The sequence below is a fragment of the Anabrus simplex genome, chromosome 1 (assembly GCF_040414725.1).
Source record: "Anabrus simplex isolate iqAnaSimp1 chromosome 1, ASM4041472v1, whole genome shotgun sequence".
Lineage (NCBI taxonomy): Eukaryota > Metazoa > Arthropoda > Insecta > Orthoptera > Tettigoniidae > Anabrus > Anabrus simplex.
Genome location: NC_090265.1, coordinates 1,057,985,240 through 1,058,004,742, shown reverse-complemented (window position 1 = coordinate 1,058,004,742; position 19,503 = coordinate 1,057,985,240). Strand labels below are relative to the sequence as shown.

Genomic DNA, 19,503 nt, shown 5'->3' with positions numbered 1-19,503 from the left:
GTGCACAGCCCATGCACTGGGTTATTGATTTTCCGTGAGTGGATCAGAGACCTTGACAATGTCATATGTTTTCAAAGCTTTGATAGAAGGTTATCATAACCTAGCTTTATTTCAAATATAAATTGTTTACCGTATAGCTGGTGAAGTGAATTTACGGGAATTGGAAGTAGATGATGATGATGATGGTGATGATTGTTGTTTAAAGGGTCCTAACATCTAAGATCATTGGCCCAATTGGAAGTAGAAGGTGCATTGATGTTAATATATGTGTCCGACCTGTTTGATTTTGGAAACAAGTGCGTTGAGCACAGGTGTGATGCTATCCTTACCTAATTGGTCAAATAGTTGTATCATAATGAAAATCTGAACTCTGGTTGGTGGATAATCTGTATCATAATGAAACTTGAACTACAATTAGCCTCATTAAGATTCAGTTTTTTGACATATAATATTTATATTTTGGCATCGCCGAGTATAAAATATATTAAAGCACTGGTTGTCAGTGAACTAGTTGTCCCCTCTCCTTCACATATCACATTTCTTTTACTGCTAACTAAAGATATCAGTTACATATTGAAAAACTTCACTTCGGAATTACTTAGTGTCTCCTCTGACAAAAAAAGTTTACTAGTAAAAAAAGCAAAGCAATCTTAATCTCGGCACTAATTGGGACAAAGTGGTTGGCTCTATGCTCGGCAACATGCCCCAAGGAACTAACGTAGTACTTATTTTTGGTGAGACTCTAAGGGCCACATGCCTTATAGAAGTGGAAATTAAATTTCTATTCTTTATCGGCATGTAGATGGGGAATTGAACCCATATTCTTCTTAGCAAATCAAGCATACCTTTACTGCCTCAGGTACCGAGCGACAAGGCTAGGCCCTACACAGTTTGGATCAAATAGCTGCCAGCTCGCATTCAGGTAAAAGTGGGTTTGAACCCCACTGTCATCTGCCCTGCAGATGGTATTCCGTGGATTTTCATTTTCACTCCAAGCAAATGCTGGGATTGTACCTTACCTGAGGCCATGTTTGCTTCCTTCCCAACCCTAGCCCTTTACTATCCCACTGTCGCCACAAGACCTGTCTGTGTTAGTGCAACATAAAATGAATAGAAAAAATAAACTTGATTTACTATTATGAAAGCATTATTTCCTTTTCATTTTTCCAGTCTCTCGATGAAGAAAGTAGATTGTTGCATTATTGCTCACTCGACTGTTATTATACTGCCATAAAAAATAGAAGTATTGAGATTGGTTTTGAAATTATATATTATATACTGTAGGAACAATTATTGTAAATAATTATAAATGATAAGGAAATGGATTAAGAACAGTAAGTCAGATGAGAAAACATTGCGCGCATGCACACGCACAGATAAAACATACTACACAGATCCATTTCTCCATGAACGAGCAAACAACACATCTGGCAAGTTTCTGCTCTTCATCTATTTCCATTACTTGTAAAATTCCACTCTAATTATTTTCATACCTTAACAGTAAGTGAAATAATGTTTATTAGACTGCAGTTTATTTGAAATCTGATCTTAACAATATGGCATATCAGAGTTATGGGGTTTTGGCTGGTGATAAGCTAGAAAGAGAAGGGGATTTCATTACTAGATCATACTCACTTCATAAACAAGTAATTGTACCAGCTATCCTGATATCCCCTAAGAAGCACTCTAAGGCTAATCTTTACTATGAATAAGAGACAGATAAATTTCCAACCAACCCAATTACATCTTTTGATCTAACATGATCCACAGCTTGCACTGCAACATCTCCTTCTAGGCTCTTCCTGACAATATATTCAGTCAAGATATTTGGTTCATAATTCCTTTTAAAGTCTTTGTGTTATAACTTTGTAGTTTTTAAGAATAGACACTCATCCAGCTCGAGCTAGAGTAACTGCTCTATGACAGGTTGTAACAGGCACATATGCTCAGCACCACGGATGGGAAGGCGGTTCACAGTGTAGTGATGGATCATTTGGGGAATGTTATCAAAAGGTTTGCTGAACTGGCCCAAGATGAACTTCCCAGTCTCTTTGTTCTGCTGAATACGCATGTGCATGAACCCTCGAGCACTCCTGAAACACATTTTCATACTCAATGAAAAATAATGTCTAAATAATCAAGAGATAACAGACTAGTTAGTAATTTCATCACAGCCATTAATTCTAACTTTCAGTAGCATGCAAGTTAATTCAAAGACAGGAGTTTGTAAAACCGTTTGTAACTACTTTTGGCAGAATTGTTGTTCCTGCTAAATACTATTCCTGCTTTCAACCAAATTGCATTGTTGACGTATAGCAGTTTTAATTTTAGTATTACTGTACATTATTAACCATAGAAAAAGCAAGAAAATGCAAATCAATCCAGAGAAGCATCTGTTATCTTGGCAATTAAAACACACAAGGTGGTGGTTTGTTAAATGTTCAGAACTGCAGTGATAAGGCAAGAGGTACCTTTGCACAGTTGAGACCTGTCTTGAGATCTAGACAACTTCACTGTAAGCTCTGAATATTTAACAGCAATATAAAATTCAGAACCGGTACCGTACTTGTATATGGATTTGAATAATGGAAAGTAATGAAAGATTTGAACAAACTCCATACTTTCTTACACTGCTATTTGAGGAACATATTAAGAATATGGTGGTTTAATATGATACCCAATACTAAACTTTGGGAAATAACTAGTCAGAGACCAACAGTGGAGCATGTCAAGAAGAGGTGCTGGAAATGGATTGGGTACACCCTGAGGTAAGGCAAAGGATCAATTGTGGAGCAAGCTTTACAGCAGAATCCACAAGGCCGGAGGAGACAAGGTAAACCATGGATGACATGGAGAAGATCCGTAGACTGGGAACTTGCAACTGTTGTCAACACAACTGGAAAAGGCAAGAGAACTGCCAAAGAATGAGTGTGGTGGTAAGTCTTTGTGGAGTCCCTCTGTTCCACTTGGAATAAAAGGATAATAATAATAATAATAATAATAATAATAATAATAATAATAATAATAATAATAATAATAATAATAATTAAATAATAATAATAATAATAATAATAATAATAATAATAATAATAATAATAATAATAATAATAATAATAATAATTATTATTATTATTATTATTATTATTATTATTATTCCATAGTGAGGTTTTAAGTACTGTATTGTATTGTGTTGTTATGCTGCAATTTGGTAAAGAATTCCACTCTGCAGAAATATTTAAAAAATATGACATTAGCTGAATAGTAGGTATATCTCTAAGGCACAAAGACAAATTGCTTCTCAATGTAGTGAGTGTAGCTACAGTACATTCAATATTAGAGCACTTCTGAGGAATTTGGTCTTTTTTATCACTGAAGGGACGAAATGTGGTTGAAAGTACAAGATTGCACCTAAAGAGATTGTTTACTTATTTGGAGTAGACTTTTTACTGTTGGTATAAACTTAGATTTAAGTTGGAGCAGGTTAAATGTTCACATCATGATTGTTTGCTGCAGATATTTGGAAGCTGGAAGAAGAGTGTTCAGACCAACAACGAAGCAGCCTTTGACACATGCAATATGGAAGAAGTAACAGATATGGACTAAACTCTATAAAGACTGGACTGTGGAAGATTAGAAGAAAGTTATACTTTTTTAAGATGAAAATCATTTTGAAGTTTGTGGTCAGTGTGTTCTGTTTATTTGTATTCAGAGAAAATATCACCAGTTCATATTCAACAAGTTCCTAAACATCCACAAGAAGTGATGTACTGGGGATGATTTATCCACATCGGGCCAAGATGTCCAGTCTCTGTTAAGGGAATAATGAACACTGACCAATGCATGGAAATTCTGTGAGGAATAGGTGTGCCTGTGTTACAAAAACTCTTAGTAGATGGTGATAGTAGGTCGACCTTTCATCAAGATTTGTACCATATAACACATCAAGAAAGGTGAATAAATTCTTTGATCACAATGTCCAAGTGTTTCCTTGGCCAGGTGACTCACTTAGTATCAACCTGATTGAAAAATTATGGGCCATTTTCAAGAAGAGAATGGTAAGACTTGATAATCAGCAAAAATGAACATGATGTGTTCCTTTATCAAAATGTGGTTTCATGATGAAGAAATAAAGAATATTTATGCAAAAGTTTTGGAATCCATACAAAAACACATCAGTATTAAAGTATAATTCTCCTGTACTTGCAGGACTGATTTTTCTGCAGTTTTTATTACATAATTTTATTATTTGTTCTTATTATTTTATTACTTTTTCTGTATCATGATCAGATTAATTTGCATGCTACTGTAAAAAGTATACCATAGTTTTGGTCTTGATCACTCCATTCATTTTCATTCCATAGATGTGCGTGTGTCACAGTTATGCAGTTAGTGTCAAGAGATGCAAGAGATATACAATTTTAAGGCAAATATGAGCTTTATTGAGAAGGGAAGTGAGACATCCTCTTGTTCTCACACATAAAATAAAATAACAGAAACAACCATGCTATCATGCACACTACAGTATATAACTTACTATGGGAAGAGAAAGTAGCCAATGCTGATCTATCTATGGTGATTTAATATAGCCACTGTGGGACTAAATTTTACCTAAGTCACTCTAGATAAATTTCTGGGGAACTTATTTAGTCCTGGAGGAACTATTCAAATCTTGTGTTCAAATAATGCATATTCTTATGGACATTACAGAAACAAGGATATGAGTATTCTACACAGATGCTCTCTTCATCCGTAGACTAAGAAAAAAAGAAGAAATGACAAGAACTTTAATCTACAGCAAGGAGAAATCTCATTAAATGGAAAATATTGTCAAAAATTTCTTAAATTAAATTTTGAGCCATGCTTCTAAAATTATAGTATAAAATAATCAGAGAATTTCTTCATTCTTTTTATTTTATGTGTAAATAAATTTACCAATTATATTCATTTTATTATAGGTAATCATTTCAATATTCAAGATTTAAGTTATCATAAAATGATATAAAAATACAAAATATTCTAGAACTAATTATGAACGACGGATTCTTAAAGTACAGTACTGAACAGATTTATCATCAGGTGTCACAGAATGTTCTTTTATCACTGAAAAGGTGATGAAGGGAAATTAGGATTGATATGATTTCCCATTGCTTTCTCTATCAAGTCAGACATATTATTACATATCAGTCTGCCAAGCCCATACAGGCATACAGCAATCAACCCTAGAAGTGACCCCTTCACACCACTCATCACAGGGCCTGGCTGCACAAGGAATGGTATTACCTGTGTCAGTCACTCCCATATCTCAACTTTCATATTGCCACATGGTTGCAAAACTAGGTAACTTTATAGCTGGGATTTTGTAGTTATCTGTATGTTAAGTCCTCAGCCTGAAAGCTGGTTGGAACCTCAACAGATCCCTCATCAGCTGTCATAAATAGGCGTACTGTAGATGTCACTGAAGAGGCATACTAAGGAAATGAGGAGTGAGATAATTTCCCGTTGCATTCCTCACCGAGCCAGAAGTTTCTCTCTGTAAGTCGATAAGTTTATCAAGGTCACTGATATGCATACACAAACAGACTCTATAAGCAACACTTTCACACCATTCATCACAGGGAGTGGCTGCATAAGAAATGGCATTACTAGCTTGCTCGTACCTAAGTCACTTTCATATCGTCAAAGCCAAGGAAGAGACTGAACGAAACTACCGTAACTTGATGAAGCCCGTCCTAGGAGACATAGTACAGTCTGTATACTGTATTTCACTAGGTATGGATCTGGCCAGTGGACGTCTATAATATATTAAACCTCAGATAGTACAGAAAATAATGCAAGGACTTGGTTTCAATTAAACCAGGAGTCTCAATTGGCCAATGCAAAAAGTAGGTACCGTATAAAAGTAAGAAAGATTTCCTTTAGTGTAATAAGTAGGTAATTTTACATAGCATCTTCTGTTGATAAACTTAACCATAATAGGTATTTGTATTTGTTCCTGTACTCAGTTGTCTAAAGCTATTAAAAACTATTAAAAATAGTATGTGCTTGGTCCACCTTGTCAATGCACTTTGATTAGACTTCACTGATGATGGGCATGTACTATGTTTCTGAAACATATATGGATATATAATTTTCAATTATAAAAGTGTATTGACAAGATGGACCAAGGACATACTATTTTAAATAGCTTTTTAATAGTTATAGCATCTTCTTATGGAACTTGTACTGCTCATCCAGACTGAGGATGTCATGAACTGTATGGCCTGCCATTCGAAAAACAGAGCAAGATTGTTTCCCGAATCTACTGGTTTGGATTCGAGGAAGAGAGATATAGCACCGTTATGAACATGAGCATAGCAAGTTACAGGAGAGAAACAGTTTAGGTGAGTGGGCTGTAGGAATCTGGCTTTGTGTGGGCTTTCGGCAAATGTATTGCTACTATGCTGCCTCCATAGCATCCCATTACGGATTATAAATACTGTATAAGCACTCATCGACCCTGTTCTCCACAAACCAGCAACCAAGAGGCGTGATTACTTTGACTTTTACTCGAAATTGCCTTATGGATAGAACGAAGTGGAAGAAGATGATTAGGTCCACTGTTACCGAGCGAGTGGCTATGTGGTTTGGGTTACAAGCTGTTAGTTTGTATTCGGGAGATAGTGGATTTTGTTGGAAGTCTTGAAGATTGTTTTCCATGGTTTCTCATTTTAACACCAAGCAGATGTTGGCTGTACCTCAGTTAGATGATGCTTGTTGTTTAAAGGGGCCTAACATCAAAGGTCATCAGCCCATACCTCAGTAATGGCCACGGTCGCTTCCTTCCCATGCTTAGCCCTTTTCTATCCCATTGTCACCTTAGGATCTGTCTGTCGGTGCAACGTAAAACAAATTGCAAATTTTAAGTTCACTGTTTGACATCACTGAAGGGAAGAGTAAGAATAAGAAGTCCATTATTTTATTTTGTTAGTTCATTAGTGTTCCTACTGTCTTATTTGTATCTACTATTCATTATTTCAAATACCGTGCTTTATTGCAGATAAGTCCTTTTTGCAAATTTGCTTAGTTGTGTAAAGGAGTGCATTGCAGTTAGTAGAGGCAAAGGAGATTTCCAAAAGCTGTTAATTAGATTCACCCTCAAATTCATTAGAATATTTTCTTCTTCAGTTCTGTAGAGGTAACTGAAGAGGAGTACGTAGTTATTATATTATGCTGAAACATCATACTTCTGTTCGGACGAAAACAGCTTATAATTTTAAATAATTTTTATTTTGATAATGATTTTTGAAGCCTTCGTGTTCCAGGCAGTAGTGCGCCGGCCTCTCACCGCTGGGTTCCGTGGTTCAAATCCCGATCACTCCATGTGGGATTTGTTCTGCACAAAGCGGAAGTGGGACAACTTTTTCTCCTGGTACTCCGGTTTTCCCTGTCATCTTTCATTTCAGCAACACTCTCCATTATCATTTCATTTCATCTGTCAGTTATCAATCATTGCTCCATCTTCATCATAATTTCATCCTCATCACGACGCGCAGGTCGCCTACGGGGGTCAAATCAAAAGACCTGCATCTGGCGAGCCGAACTTGTCCTTGGGCACTCGCGGCACTAAATGTCATACGCCATTTCATTTCATTTTCCCCCAGAGTGCGACAGGCTTCGGCAGCCGTCACAGTTCCTATTCTCGCAGCTAGATGGGGGCTTCATTCATTCCATTCCTGACCCGGTCGAATGACTGGAAACCGACTGTGGATTTTAATTTTCAGTAATGATTTACGTTACTTTTTTACGTCGCACTGAGAAAGGAAGGAAGGAAGGAAGGAAGGAAGGAAGGAAGGAAGGAAGGAAGGAAGGAAGGAAGGAAGGAAGTGAATGTGGCTTTAATTATGGTAAATCTTCAGCATTTGTCTGGTGCGAAAATGGGAAACTATGGAAAACGATGTTCAGTGCTGCCGGAAGTTGGGTTTGAAACCACTATCTCCCGAATGCAAGCTGACAGCTACATGATCCAAACTGCGTCACTCTCTCAGTTTAATAATAACAGAAGCATATAATAGTGTTAAAATTCATCTCTTCATAAGGTATGATCATCTACGTAGACCTGAAATACATTTCGATTTACATAGGAAGCCTAAAACTATATCTCAAAACTAGTAAAATAAAATTAACTATAGTCTATATCAAATGGGAAGCTGTTTCCGTTGCGGTCGGTTTTTATGCAGTAAAAATACTTTGGTTTGAAAAGTGGTACGAGGGCTGGAACAGGGTCCACTCAGCCTCGGGAGGTCAAGTGAGTAGAGGGGGGGTTCGAATCCCTCCTCAGCCATCCTTCCATATTTTCTCTCTGATTAGTTGTTATCTAAGAGGATGGTTGGCTAGAAGTTAAAACTATAATCACCACCACCACTCCCCCACAAGGCCCCTGTTTAGCATAGCAGGTACTCCTCCGCAGTTGTATCCCCGACCCAAAGTCTCACGCTCCAGGACACTGCCCTTGAGGCAGTCGTGGTGGGATCCCTTGCTGAGTCCGGGGGATAAACTAACCCTGGAGGGCAAACGGATTAAGAAAGAAAGAAACAAAGAAAGAATGAATGAAAGAAAGAAACAAGAAAGATATTTTGACCTGGTGTAAGGCTATTTAAAGAACCGAAAATTTTCGCGGAGCGCAGCACATTGAGTGGATGGAAAAAACACGGTGAAATAGCAGCCAGTATTTTGGACGAGTCTGAGTAGCCTGTGCAGGCTAAAACGCATCTCATTTGACACAGACTTCGAATGATTCTTGGAATCATGTGACGATACTGTCAAAACCTAAAATTAGACTGCGACAGTATCAAACATGAATCCTTTCTATAAAGTCTCAGATTTCAAAATAACATTAGCAGGGAGTGATATTAAGACTACAACATTTGAGCAAACTTACTTAAGTGAGAGGGAATAATCCTGTCGCGTAGACTCGCTGTTCCGCACAAGATAGCTGCCCTCTTGATGAAGTCGCAAGACGTTCTCTGCCTCGAGACGAGTAATGGCACCATGGTACCACCTGCAACAACATTAATCCATGGTTTAAACCAGAGAAAAGGTAGTACGCCACTGTTCCGGAGAGGTACGTGAATCCAGACAGGCTATATTTATCAAGTCACGAGTTTTATAATAGTGTGTGCATACAAACTAAACAATTCAATGACAATAAAATGTCCATACACATCCACTGTACACGCAGGCAGATTATAAAATAATGCACCTTTCTTTTCTTCACTGTAGTCCTCCTGTGAAGGAATCAACTGACTGCATGCACAATTAGCAATTCATTTTATACTTTGACCTCAGTGTAGCGTCGGTATCATAACCAATAATATTTAATCATTACATTCAGAAAGTAAACTTTCTAGGACTACTTTTATTGTACTTTTACGTCCATGAAAAACAGTAGGCTTAAAAGGTGTGCAAAACCTAGGGAGTCATTCATTTTCACGAAAGGCCTCTCTTTTTTATTTTTATCGACACCTTCATTTCCAAAGGCTGGGCTACTTCCACTTTCTAGTTTTTATTAGTATTAAAAACGGGGTGGGCTGTAACAACACTACCAACCGTCACAGAAACAATCAACAGTGAAATCACTCCTCCATATACTGTTGGCGTAAGGAAGGGCACCCGGCCGCAAAACATGGCTAAGTCTACATGTGCGAAGCATGACCCCACCCGAGTGTGCGAAAAATCGACAGGATAATAATAATCATAATAAATCATTAAGCAATTTATTAAGCAACAATATGTATATTTATAAACGACAGATTATGACCATCTCCGTCTAATTGATTGTGTCCTCCTCGGGCAACCTTTCAAATAGTAAATTCTGTACATATCACAAATGTACGCGAATACAGGTATAGGCAATGACATACTGATATCTGGAAGGATCATGTGACGACAATGTCTGCATCAACCGCAAGGAAGCTCTATTGTTTTCCGGTAATAGGTGCACTGTAGTTGTACCGACAAGCCAAAGCCGTCTTGTGTCACTAGCCATTGACGCAACGTGCTAATTAAATAGGACAATCAAGGCCTCCCCTGCTAAGCTCGTCAGCCTAGCTTCTCACTTGTGATTCATGCAGCCTGCCTACTCTTCGTTAGCGCGGCTGATAAATTGATCTTCAAAGCCGCCTGCCAATTCCATTCGACGGCTTAGGATTATGCTTCGTGTTTGCGCATTATGCGGGAAGAAAAAAGTTTTTCGAAACTTGGGGACTGCGACACATACATGTGCTCATATAGAACAGAACAGGAAGCTGAAAAGGAAGACGATTATATACATTTTAACTGATGACGTTACTCCACCTTTATACAACTTCGGACACAGAGATTGACGGGTTTCTAAATAAAGCCTGGTACAGTTACTGTAAAAAAAAGAAGACCTTTACAGGCTTCATTTGAATAATTCTGTTATGTCTCACGAGTCATGATAGCCCTTTCAGTCCCTGCCCGCATATGTGTAAGTCAAGAACATACATGTTTCAGTCTTCATATTTTTCGCTAGACTGTTTAAATCTGTACCACACGCTTGTTGCTTTCTCTGTTTCAACTGGTTTCTGTTCTAACAATCAATGGCGGCGATTGGGAGGGGGTGGGGGTGAGATGGGGCAGTACCCCCCCCCAGTTTGTGGAGAAGAAATATATTTTTTATTCCATTTTAGCCATCCGAAGCTAGGAATTATAAAATTAAAAAAATTGTACAAACCCTGCTGTCTTATCACCTAATTCCCTTTCTTCTTCTTTTTCTACCGCTTTTCCCACACCTGTGGGGTTGCGGGTGCGAACTGTGTAGCACATGTGGATTTGACCCTGTTTGACGGCCGGATGCCCTTCCTGACGCCAACCCTATATGGAGGGATGTAATCACTATTGCGTGTTTCTCTGGAGGTTGGTAGTGTAGTGTGTTGTGTGAATATGAAGAGGAAAGTGTTGGTACAAACACAAACACCCAGTCCCCGAGCCAGAAGAATTAATCAGAGGCGATTACAATTCCCGACCCGGCCGGGAATCGAACCCGGGACCTTCTGAACCGAACGCTCAACGCTGACCATTCAGCCAATGAGTCAGACACCTAATTCTTTCCCTTGATTTATTTAATTATTAAGAAAAATACTTAGAGGAAATGCGAACAAAATGTTGTTCGTCGCGGCTAACCGATTTGTACAGCACCACAGCAAGTAATGGAGACCCGCGCGGCAATGTGTACGGGCAGCAGGGGTATATTTTTGCCAAGGTCATGAATGCAGGTATGATTTACCCGCTTGCCGCGCGCAATAATCAGTCTCATTCAGTCATGTGTCTGTTATTTTGTTAGTGTATAATCAAATACTAAATGACTTTTTTAGTTGTATATAACTGTATAGCCACGCCGCACTTCCACTTAATTGTAATACATGTGTAATTATTGTTCCTTTGGTGAAAGTTTTATTGTACCGGTATAGTATTGAATCAATATGTCAAAAAACTATTACTGCTGCACTTAAATTAATACACTGTCAACCTTTACGTCTCTATCGAAATTTGTTCAGAGAGAATCAAAAGCTTACAATTTTGTAGCAATTTTAAAATTTTGATTTCTATTCCCCAACCCCCTCCCCACCACTGCATCCCACAGACCCAGGTAATTTTTGTTGTCTACTCATATTTGTGCCCCCCCCCCTCCCACTTCTAATTCCCAATCGCCGCTACTGCTAACAATCATCAAGAGCTGTAGCACCCCCCTGAGTACCTGCCCCTCCCAAGGAATGAACGGTTTCACAAACTTTCGTGAAGTAAAGTATGCACTGCGTTATAATGGATAATTAGAGTGTATTTAGGACTTTAAAGGAACGCAAATTGATTTAGATAATCTCGTGTAGTAAAGTTGTGTGTCACTGTTAAAACTGAAGGCTTAAACTAAATGTCTTTAATTGTTAAAATGTTGTGTAACTACAGATAACATTAACCTTCAATGAAACCTCCCTATACGGCCACCTTCACATAGTGATTACCTCAATATACGTCCATTTTCCCTGGAACCGGTTCATTCTCCCATGAAACCTATGTTAATATCCCTGCTTTAAACGGTCACCTGACAACGCGGTCAGTGGCCAGACATTTCACAAACTGGCTTGAACCAAATGGCCGGTCATAACCGCTTCGAGTACTTTGCTCTGAGACAAAGTAGTTTCTCTTTTCTGCGCTATAATAAATACCGTCCTTCTCTCTCATTCTCTCTTCTCCGTACCCTATCAGTAAACGAAGTTGTAAATTACCCGCGACAATGAGTGCGAACAAAGCGGAGTGGCACATCAGAACTGCAATTGTATGTAGATAAGCTATTACAAGTTCTGTACGCGCATATGTTGTGTTCTTTCAAATAAATTATTTTAGTAATCAGAGGTGCATTTTTTACCAATTTATTATATACTCTTCGAATAAGTTTGGCTCCTTGGCTGAATGGTCAGCAACACATGCAGGGTTCGATTCCCGACGGGGTTGGAGATTATGGTCGCGTCTGGTTAGTTTCTGCCAAAGGCATAGTCATGTTGAAACACCGGATCTCATGAGATCTCTGAAGTCAAGAAACACTGGGTGTGGTAAGCACTTGGATGGTAGCTACGTACTGTTGACTAGAGGAGGAACGGAAAGGAACTGTCAACCCGACCTCAAGCGAACTCTGGTTCAGGCTGCCCGGCTGGGGGCACTGACCAGGTCACTAACCAGGTGCATAAGGCACTTGGTTTGGTTTTGCTTAACTTCTGTGGCTCAGGGACTGGGTATTCGAATTCGTCTCAATACCCACTTGATGTAGGTACACACAACACACCGCACTATCAACCACCACAGGAACACGCATAGGTGAATATATCCCTCTACATAGAGTTGGCGGCAGGAAGGACAACCGATGGGAGTAGGGAGGTGGGGCTGGGGTCGAGGGGGGGGGGTGATAACCGAATGGCATAGTCACTGGCTTTTCGTTAAGGAAGCCGCGGTTCGAACACCTGATGTGGAATTTTAGAAATGAATAGTCGCATCTCTCTGGTTCGGATTCTACGTAAAATTGGAGGTCTAGTATCTATGTTCAATCAATCAATCAATCAATCAATCAATCAATCAATCAATCAATCAATCAATCAATCAATCAATCAATCAATCAATCAATCAATCAATCAATCAATCAATCAATCAATCAATCAATCAATCAATCAATCAATCAATCAATCAATCAATCAATCAATCAATCAATCAATCAATCAATCAATCAATCAATCAATCAATCAATCAATCAATCAATCAATCAATCAATCAATCAATCAATCAATCAATCAATCAATCAATCAATCAATCAATCAATCAATCAATCAATCAATCAATCAGGTGGCAGATTCCCTATCAGTTGTTCACCTAGTTTTTTCTTAAATGATCTCAAAGTAGTTGGAAATTTATCGAACATTTCCCTTGATTGATTATTCCAATCCCTAATTCCTCTTCTTATAAATTATTATTTGCCCGTAGGATCAGGAACCTTTCGTAATCTTCTGTAGCACAAAAGAAAAGTACTCTTGCCAAGAATACTATGGTTGTCAAATAACGCTTAATTTGCTCCTTCAGCCTAAGCGGCTTATGTTTAGATGACATTTTTAATGTATCGTAAAAATACAGCACGACAGCGGATGTTATATAAAGCATATATACCAATATCTAAGTTAAGAATGCATCTAAATATATACCTGATTTCATTGAAATATCTCCAGCTGTTTGCGAGTTACAGCGGAACAAATCTACTGACAAGGTATCTTTCTCAGTTACAGATTTATTATATGTTTGGATATACACAGGTATTTTTCTTATATTTTCTGAAAATATACTTTAATTAGAGACTAAAATAGAGCCATGAGATACAACGAGTCTGGTATTTCGTTGAATAACTCACCCTTGCCGCTCCAGGGGTACGTTTACATCAACATTATCACCGACAGCGGACGTTCCTCCACCCAGATTTAGGCACAAACCAAGCCTCTTCTTCGGGGAAGCCCCACCTCCACTGCCTCCGTCTAGGTTGAGCGACAAACTCGGCCGTCCAGGAGCTCCACCTGCTGAGAAAACAGTTTGATGGCATTTTAGCTTCACTTATTTACAGTCACAAGGTTCAGAAAAAAATTCTCATAAGATATCTGAGCAGTAGTTCGAATTTGGAAGAAGGCAAATTAAAAGACAGATAAGATAGCACCATCAAACTGTGTAATTATGGAAATAGGATACAACTCTAATATCTTCATTTCTTGACAGACACGGCTTTTCACCAGGTTCAACGGTTCACTGAATCCCCTTTTAGTAAGAAGCCACTTATTTTCCTGATTATTGTTTTCCTAACGGTAACATCGGGAAGGACGCTGCAGATTATTCAGGTTTCTTGGGTTAGAACATAAAGAAGCTATAGCCAATCCAGTAGAGTAGTTAATCCTGCCGAGTGAACCCGCTTTAGTTTCTAAAATAGCATTAGGTGGGGTACAAATGTTACGAGGTGTACGGAAAAGTCTTCATTTTTTAAATGCTGCAGGCAGTTACAGAAAGCTGTGGCTCATGTGCTTCACTTCTCTGTCATTTACACTATCCTTTCTCACATTGAAAAGGATGGAGTCTGACCGCGCATGTTTCCTTCACTCTCTCGCAGCTAGTCTTAAGAAGGAAGTAGACCGAAGCAGTCGAGATCGCTCTGAAGACCTATATACTACCAGAAATAGAACACTTTCATTCACGATAACAGTAAAACAATCGAAATGGATCACAATGCCTTCAGCAAAGATTGACCAAGACCTCGCATAATTGAGTCAATAATATTAAGTAGAACCGACTTTTAACAATGAATACAATTATCTGCGCTCACGTAGTCACTCATCACAGCATAGCGGCCACGACGCATCTCTCTCTCTCTCTCTCTCTCTCTCTCTCAATTTATGAAAATAATATAAATTTACAAGTCTCGCAAATGCGGTTTTGTAAAGTAGCACACGTAAAAGACGTTAACTCTCCAAGGCGGTACGGCAACAGTTTGAGAAAAAGATACCGCTTCTGCTACACTCCAGAAATTCTTCCCAGATGATAACCCTCCTCAAGTGAACAAAAATGGATTGTAAGAAACTTCCAATCGGAAAACTGTACTTCAGCGACGCAGATGGACCCCGTTTTCGCAAGACATGAAGTAGAGGATGTAATAAAGCACTACGCAGTATCCCATAAACTAAAAAGATGGAAATTTGCATTTATACAACAATAATCAACCCAAACGAGGACCACATCTGTGTCTACACCATGGGCACAACAGGATAAGCAGGTATAATGGCATATACGGATGGCTCCAGAACGGATAATCATGTGGGGGCGGGATTGGCAGTTGAGAAACGCTCGAAGGAAATCTATGTCGATGCACGAAGACTACGCACGGAATACACCGAATTTCAAGCTGAATTATACGCAGTTTCCATGCCCATAGCTTGCATTCAAGACAAATCAACAAGTGATCACTCTTACACTATTCATGTAGACTCCCAAGCAGCCTTACTTGCTACCACAAACAGACGCAAAACGCATCCGCTTGCTTTTGCAATCAGAAAGAAAACAATTCATCTAAATAAGATAACTTCAGTCACCTCTCATTGGGTCAAAGGACACGCGGAACTTCGAGCGAATGAAAAGTTGTACTATCAGGCCAAAACTGCATCCAGTTATCTAGATACTATCTCTTAAGTACAATTCCAGTGAGAAGATGCAGGAAGTTACTGGAAAATATTACACCAACATTTGTAATGCAACGTACATCAACTCGCAGAATGCTTCTCACACTAAACCATTCATTACCAGTATGTACCATAGACGTTCTATATCTCTCGGTCCTGATTAGATTCCCAAGCAATTCCTTACAGACCATGGCTGATTTATATCATACCTCCACAGCATTAATATATTTACTTCACCACTCTGCCACTTCTCAGAGAAATCAAGACAATAGGCTCTCCACCTCATGACAGAATGCACCCTCTTTGCAAGGGAACATCCTACAGTAATACAGACTCTTCCCTGCCTCAAGAGCTAAAACTTCACATCAACACTGACAGTATTTCAAGCTTCATCAAATAAATTTTCCGTAAGCTTCAAGAATAACATGATTGTACAATAATGTAACTTAAAAGCTTTTCAGTCCATATAACACACTAGTTCAAAATATAATACAGAAAACTGTAACATACCTGCAAAAATACACTTCATTAAACAAACAATTCATACAGTCGACTGTACAAAATTAAAAATATTTAATTAAAGAAGGCATACTGAAGCACGGAAGATTTGTTGAGACAGAGCCACAAGATGTTTCATATCACAAAGAACAGAAAGAAGAAGAAGAATAGTTGGCAGCTTATACTGGGTGAGTCAGCCACGCCTGACGTTTTACGCTGTTAGGCATCCCACTGAACGTCACTGGTGTCGTTATGGTCTATTCTCTTATGCTGCATACCAAGCAACAATCGCCTTTTATCACTCACTGCACCATTACCTTTGCAAAAACATGTACCGTATGCGACAGGCATTTACACAATGCATCAAACTATCATACGGTTATGTAAAAAGTACGTACCAATTATGAGCATTCAGTAGGGTATGAAATGAACGCTAAAAGCGATGGCATACTGATAGAAAACGTGTGTGCATTTGTGAAGCGGAAGTACTAGTCCATCTAGTAGGCTTTTTGGAAACCTACTCACTGGAGTCACCGTGGTGGCTTAGGTTAAGTGTGGTGCTGTTCATATACTTGCGTTTGATAAGTGGGTTCGAATCCCACTTGAGTCTGAAAATTTTATTCGAATTTTGTACTTCGAGAATCATCCATAGAGTCAATGTATCCGAATGCCCACACGTCGTGCACTGTTCTAGGCCATTAGGGTTGGTTATGTAGGTGTTCTATAAGTAAGGCTGGACGAGGATAGAATGGTTGGGGGTTTGAATCCGCTTGAATGAGCAACAGCCTGTTAGCGCAGTAAGTGTTCGAATAGATGGCCTTCTGCAGTAATGCACGTTTCAACACGCCGTTGAACTGCCATTTGGGTTTTTTGTAGTACTGTAGGGATTACGGATTCACAGGCTTCCGTAATAAGGTTTCGAAGGCTTTTAGGATTTTCCGGCTGTTGAGCGTACACTAGGTACATCCTTCAAATAGCCCTATAGGAAGAAGTCCAGTGGCGTCAAATCGGGCGATCTAGCAGGCCAGGTGACAAGTCCTCCCCTTCCTAAACATCTGCTGACATGCAAGGGGGAGCTTCGTCGTGTTGATACCACATGGTTACACGCTTATTCAGGGGCACATCCTCTAGCAGCAATGGTAGTTGGTCTTGAAGAAACTGTAGGTATCGGGCTCCTGTCAAATGATCTTCAAAGAAATATGGTCCAATTAGGTGATCACCCAGTATACCATACGAGACATTTACTCCCCATCGTGCCTGAAATGCTGCCTGCCTTAGCCAGCGGGGATTTTCAACACTCCAGTAGTGCATATGAGGATTTACAGAGCCATTATTATGAAAGCTGCCTCGTCCGAAAATGAAATGTGAGATACAGACGCTGGATCATTTGTCACTTACGTCAGTATTCACGCACAGGAATCAACACGAGTTTCGAAATCTCGTCCGTGGAGTTCTTGATGTAGCCGAAGGTGATATGGACGATAAACTGCAAATGCATTATCCTTACAACAAACGACTGTCTGATGTTGGCCTGTTGTGCTACTGCCCGGGTACTCGTGTGAGGATTCTCTCGGAAAGTGTCCAAAACCATCTCAACAGTTTCACCGGACGTAGCTGGTGCCACTCTAAGAGGACCTGTTTGGGAAAGTGACGAAGTTATACACAAACGTCGCTCCACTCTCCTAAACGTATTTGCGCTTGGTTGTTGTCTATGTGAAAATGTTTCCCGGTACAGGCGCTGTACTTCTTGTGAGTTCTGTCTTGCTTGGCCGTAGGTCAACATACTCTTCTGCTGAATACATAGCGAAGAAATGACCAGGACTGCTAAGCTACACCAAGTGTCAGGCCACTACACATTCAACATGCTATTGGTCGAATGTGGCACGAAAAAAATCCACAGCCTCTTTCCAGTTATTCGACCGGGTCAGGAATGGAATGAATGAAGCCCCCATCTAGCGGCGAGGATAGGAAATGTGCCGGCTGCCGAAGACTGTCGCACTCCTCTGGGGCGATGATTAATGAATGACAGATGGAATGAAATGTTGCTGGAATGAAATATTACAGGGAAAACCGGAGTACCCGGAGAAAAACCTGTCCCGCCTCTGCTTTGTCCAGCACAAACCTCACATGGACTGATCGGGATTTGAACCGCGGGACCCAGCGGTGAGAGGTCGGCGCGCTACCGCCTGAGCCACGGAGGCTCATTGTGGCACGAATGGCCCCTTATTTGATCCCCAAAGTTTAAAATTTGAACAAAAATATTTATCGCTCGTGGGATTTGAACCCACCTACCAATGCAACATGCGTCAACACGTTTGCGGTTAGTCCACTAAACTACGGTGAGTGTTGCCTCCAGTTTATCAGAAAGCTTACTTGGTGTAAAACTACGTCCCGCTTCACAAACTCGCACCGTTTTGTTTTTATCAGTATGACATCGTTTTTGCCGCCTCTGTGGTGTAGTGGTTAGCGTGATTAGCTGCCACCCCTGGAGGTCCGGGTTCGATTCCCGGCTCTGCCACGAAATTTGAAAAGTGGTACGAGGGCTGGAACGGGGTCCACTCAGCCTCGGGAGGTCAACTGAGTAGAGGTGGGTTCGATTTCCACCTCAGCCATCCTGGAAGTGGTTTTCCGTGGTTTCCCACTCCTTCTCCAGGCAACTTAAGGCCACGGCCGCTTCCTTCCCATCCCTCCACAAGGCCCCTGTTCAGCAAAGCAAGGTGAGGCCGCCTGGGCGAGTTACTGGTCATTCTCCCCAGTTGTATCCCCGACCAAAAGTCTGAAGCTCCAGGACACTGCCCTTGAGGCGGTAGGGGTGGGATCCCTCGCTGAGTCCGAGGGAAAAACCAACCCCGGAGGGTAAACAGATTAAGAAAGAAAGAAAGAAAGAAAGAAATGACATAGTTTTTAGCGATAATTTCATAATCAATTGAAAGCTTATAATTGGCACGTACATTTTGCATAACCGTATGACGGTTTGATATATTGTGTAAATACCTGTCGCATACATGTTTTTTTGCAAAAATCGTGCAGAGATAACGCAGTAAAAGCTTTAAATTCGACTGTAGCTTTGTATACGGCAAAGGAAAATAGACCATTACCCCACTCACGTTCGTTGGGATACCTAAAAGCAGAAACGTGAGGCGCGGCTGACTCACCCGGTATTTAGTTACTGATCAGTTGTACAGGCCGAAGGTTTCGTGCAAGTAAATGGTGCACATCTTTCAAAACGGTTACGTTCAAGTTTTATGGCATTGGTTAC

At 39.9% G+C, this 19,503-nt stretch overlaps 1 protein-coding gene across 1 annotated transcript in view; it reads right to left on the bottom strand.

Moving 5' to 3' along the window:
- Nucleotides 1–1,903: 1,903 nt before the first annotated feature.
- hwt (heavyweight) overlaps nt 1,904–19,503 on the bottom strand; it is a 227,294-nt gene continuing 209,694 nt past the window's right edge. The window contains exons 5-7 of the mRNA XM_068225221.1: nt 13,943–14,096; nt 8,918–9,037; nt 1,904–2,093 (exon numbers count right to left, since the gene is read on the bottom strand). Coding sequence (XP_068081322.1) covers nt 1,904–2,093; nt 8,918–9,037; nt 13,943–14,096 — 464 coding nt within the window. The remainder of the gene's footprint in view (nt 2,094–8,917; nt 9,038–13,942; nt 14,097–19,503) is intronic.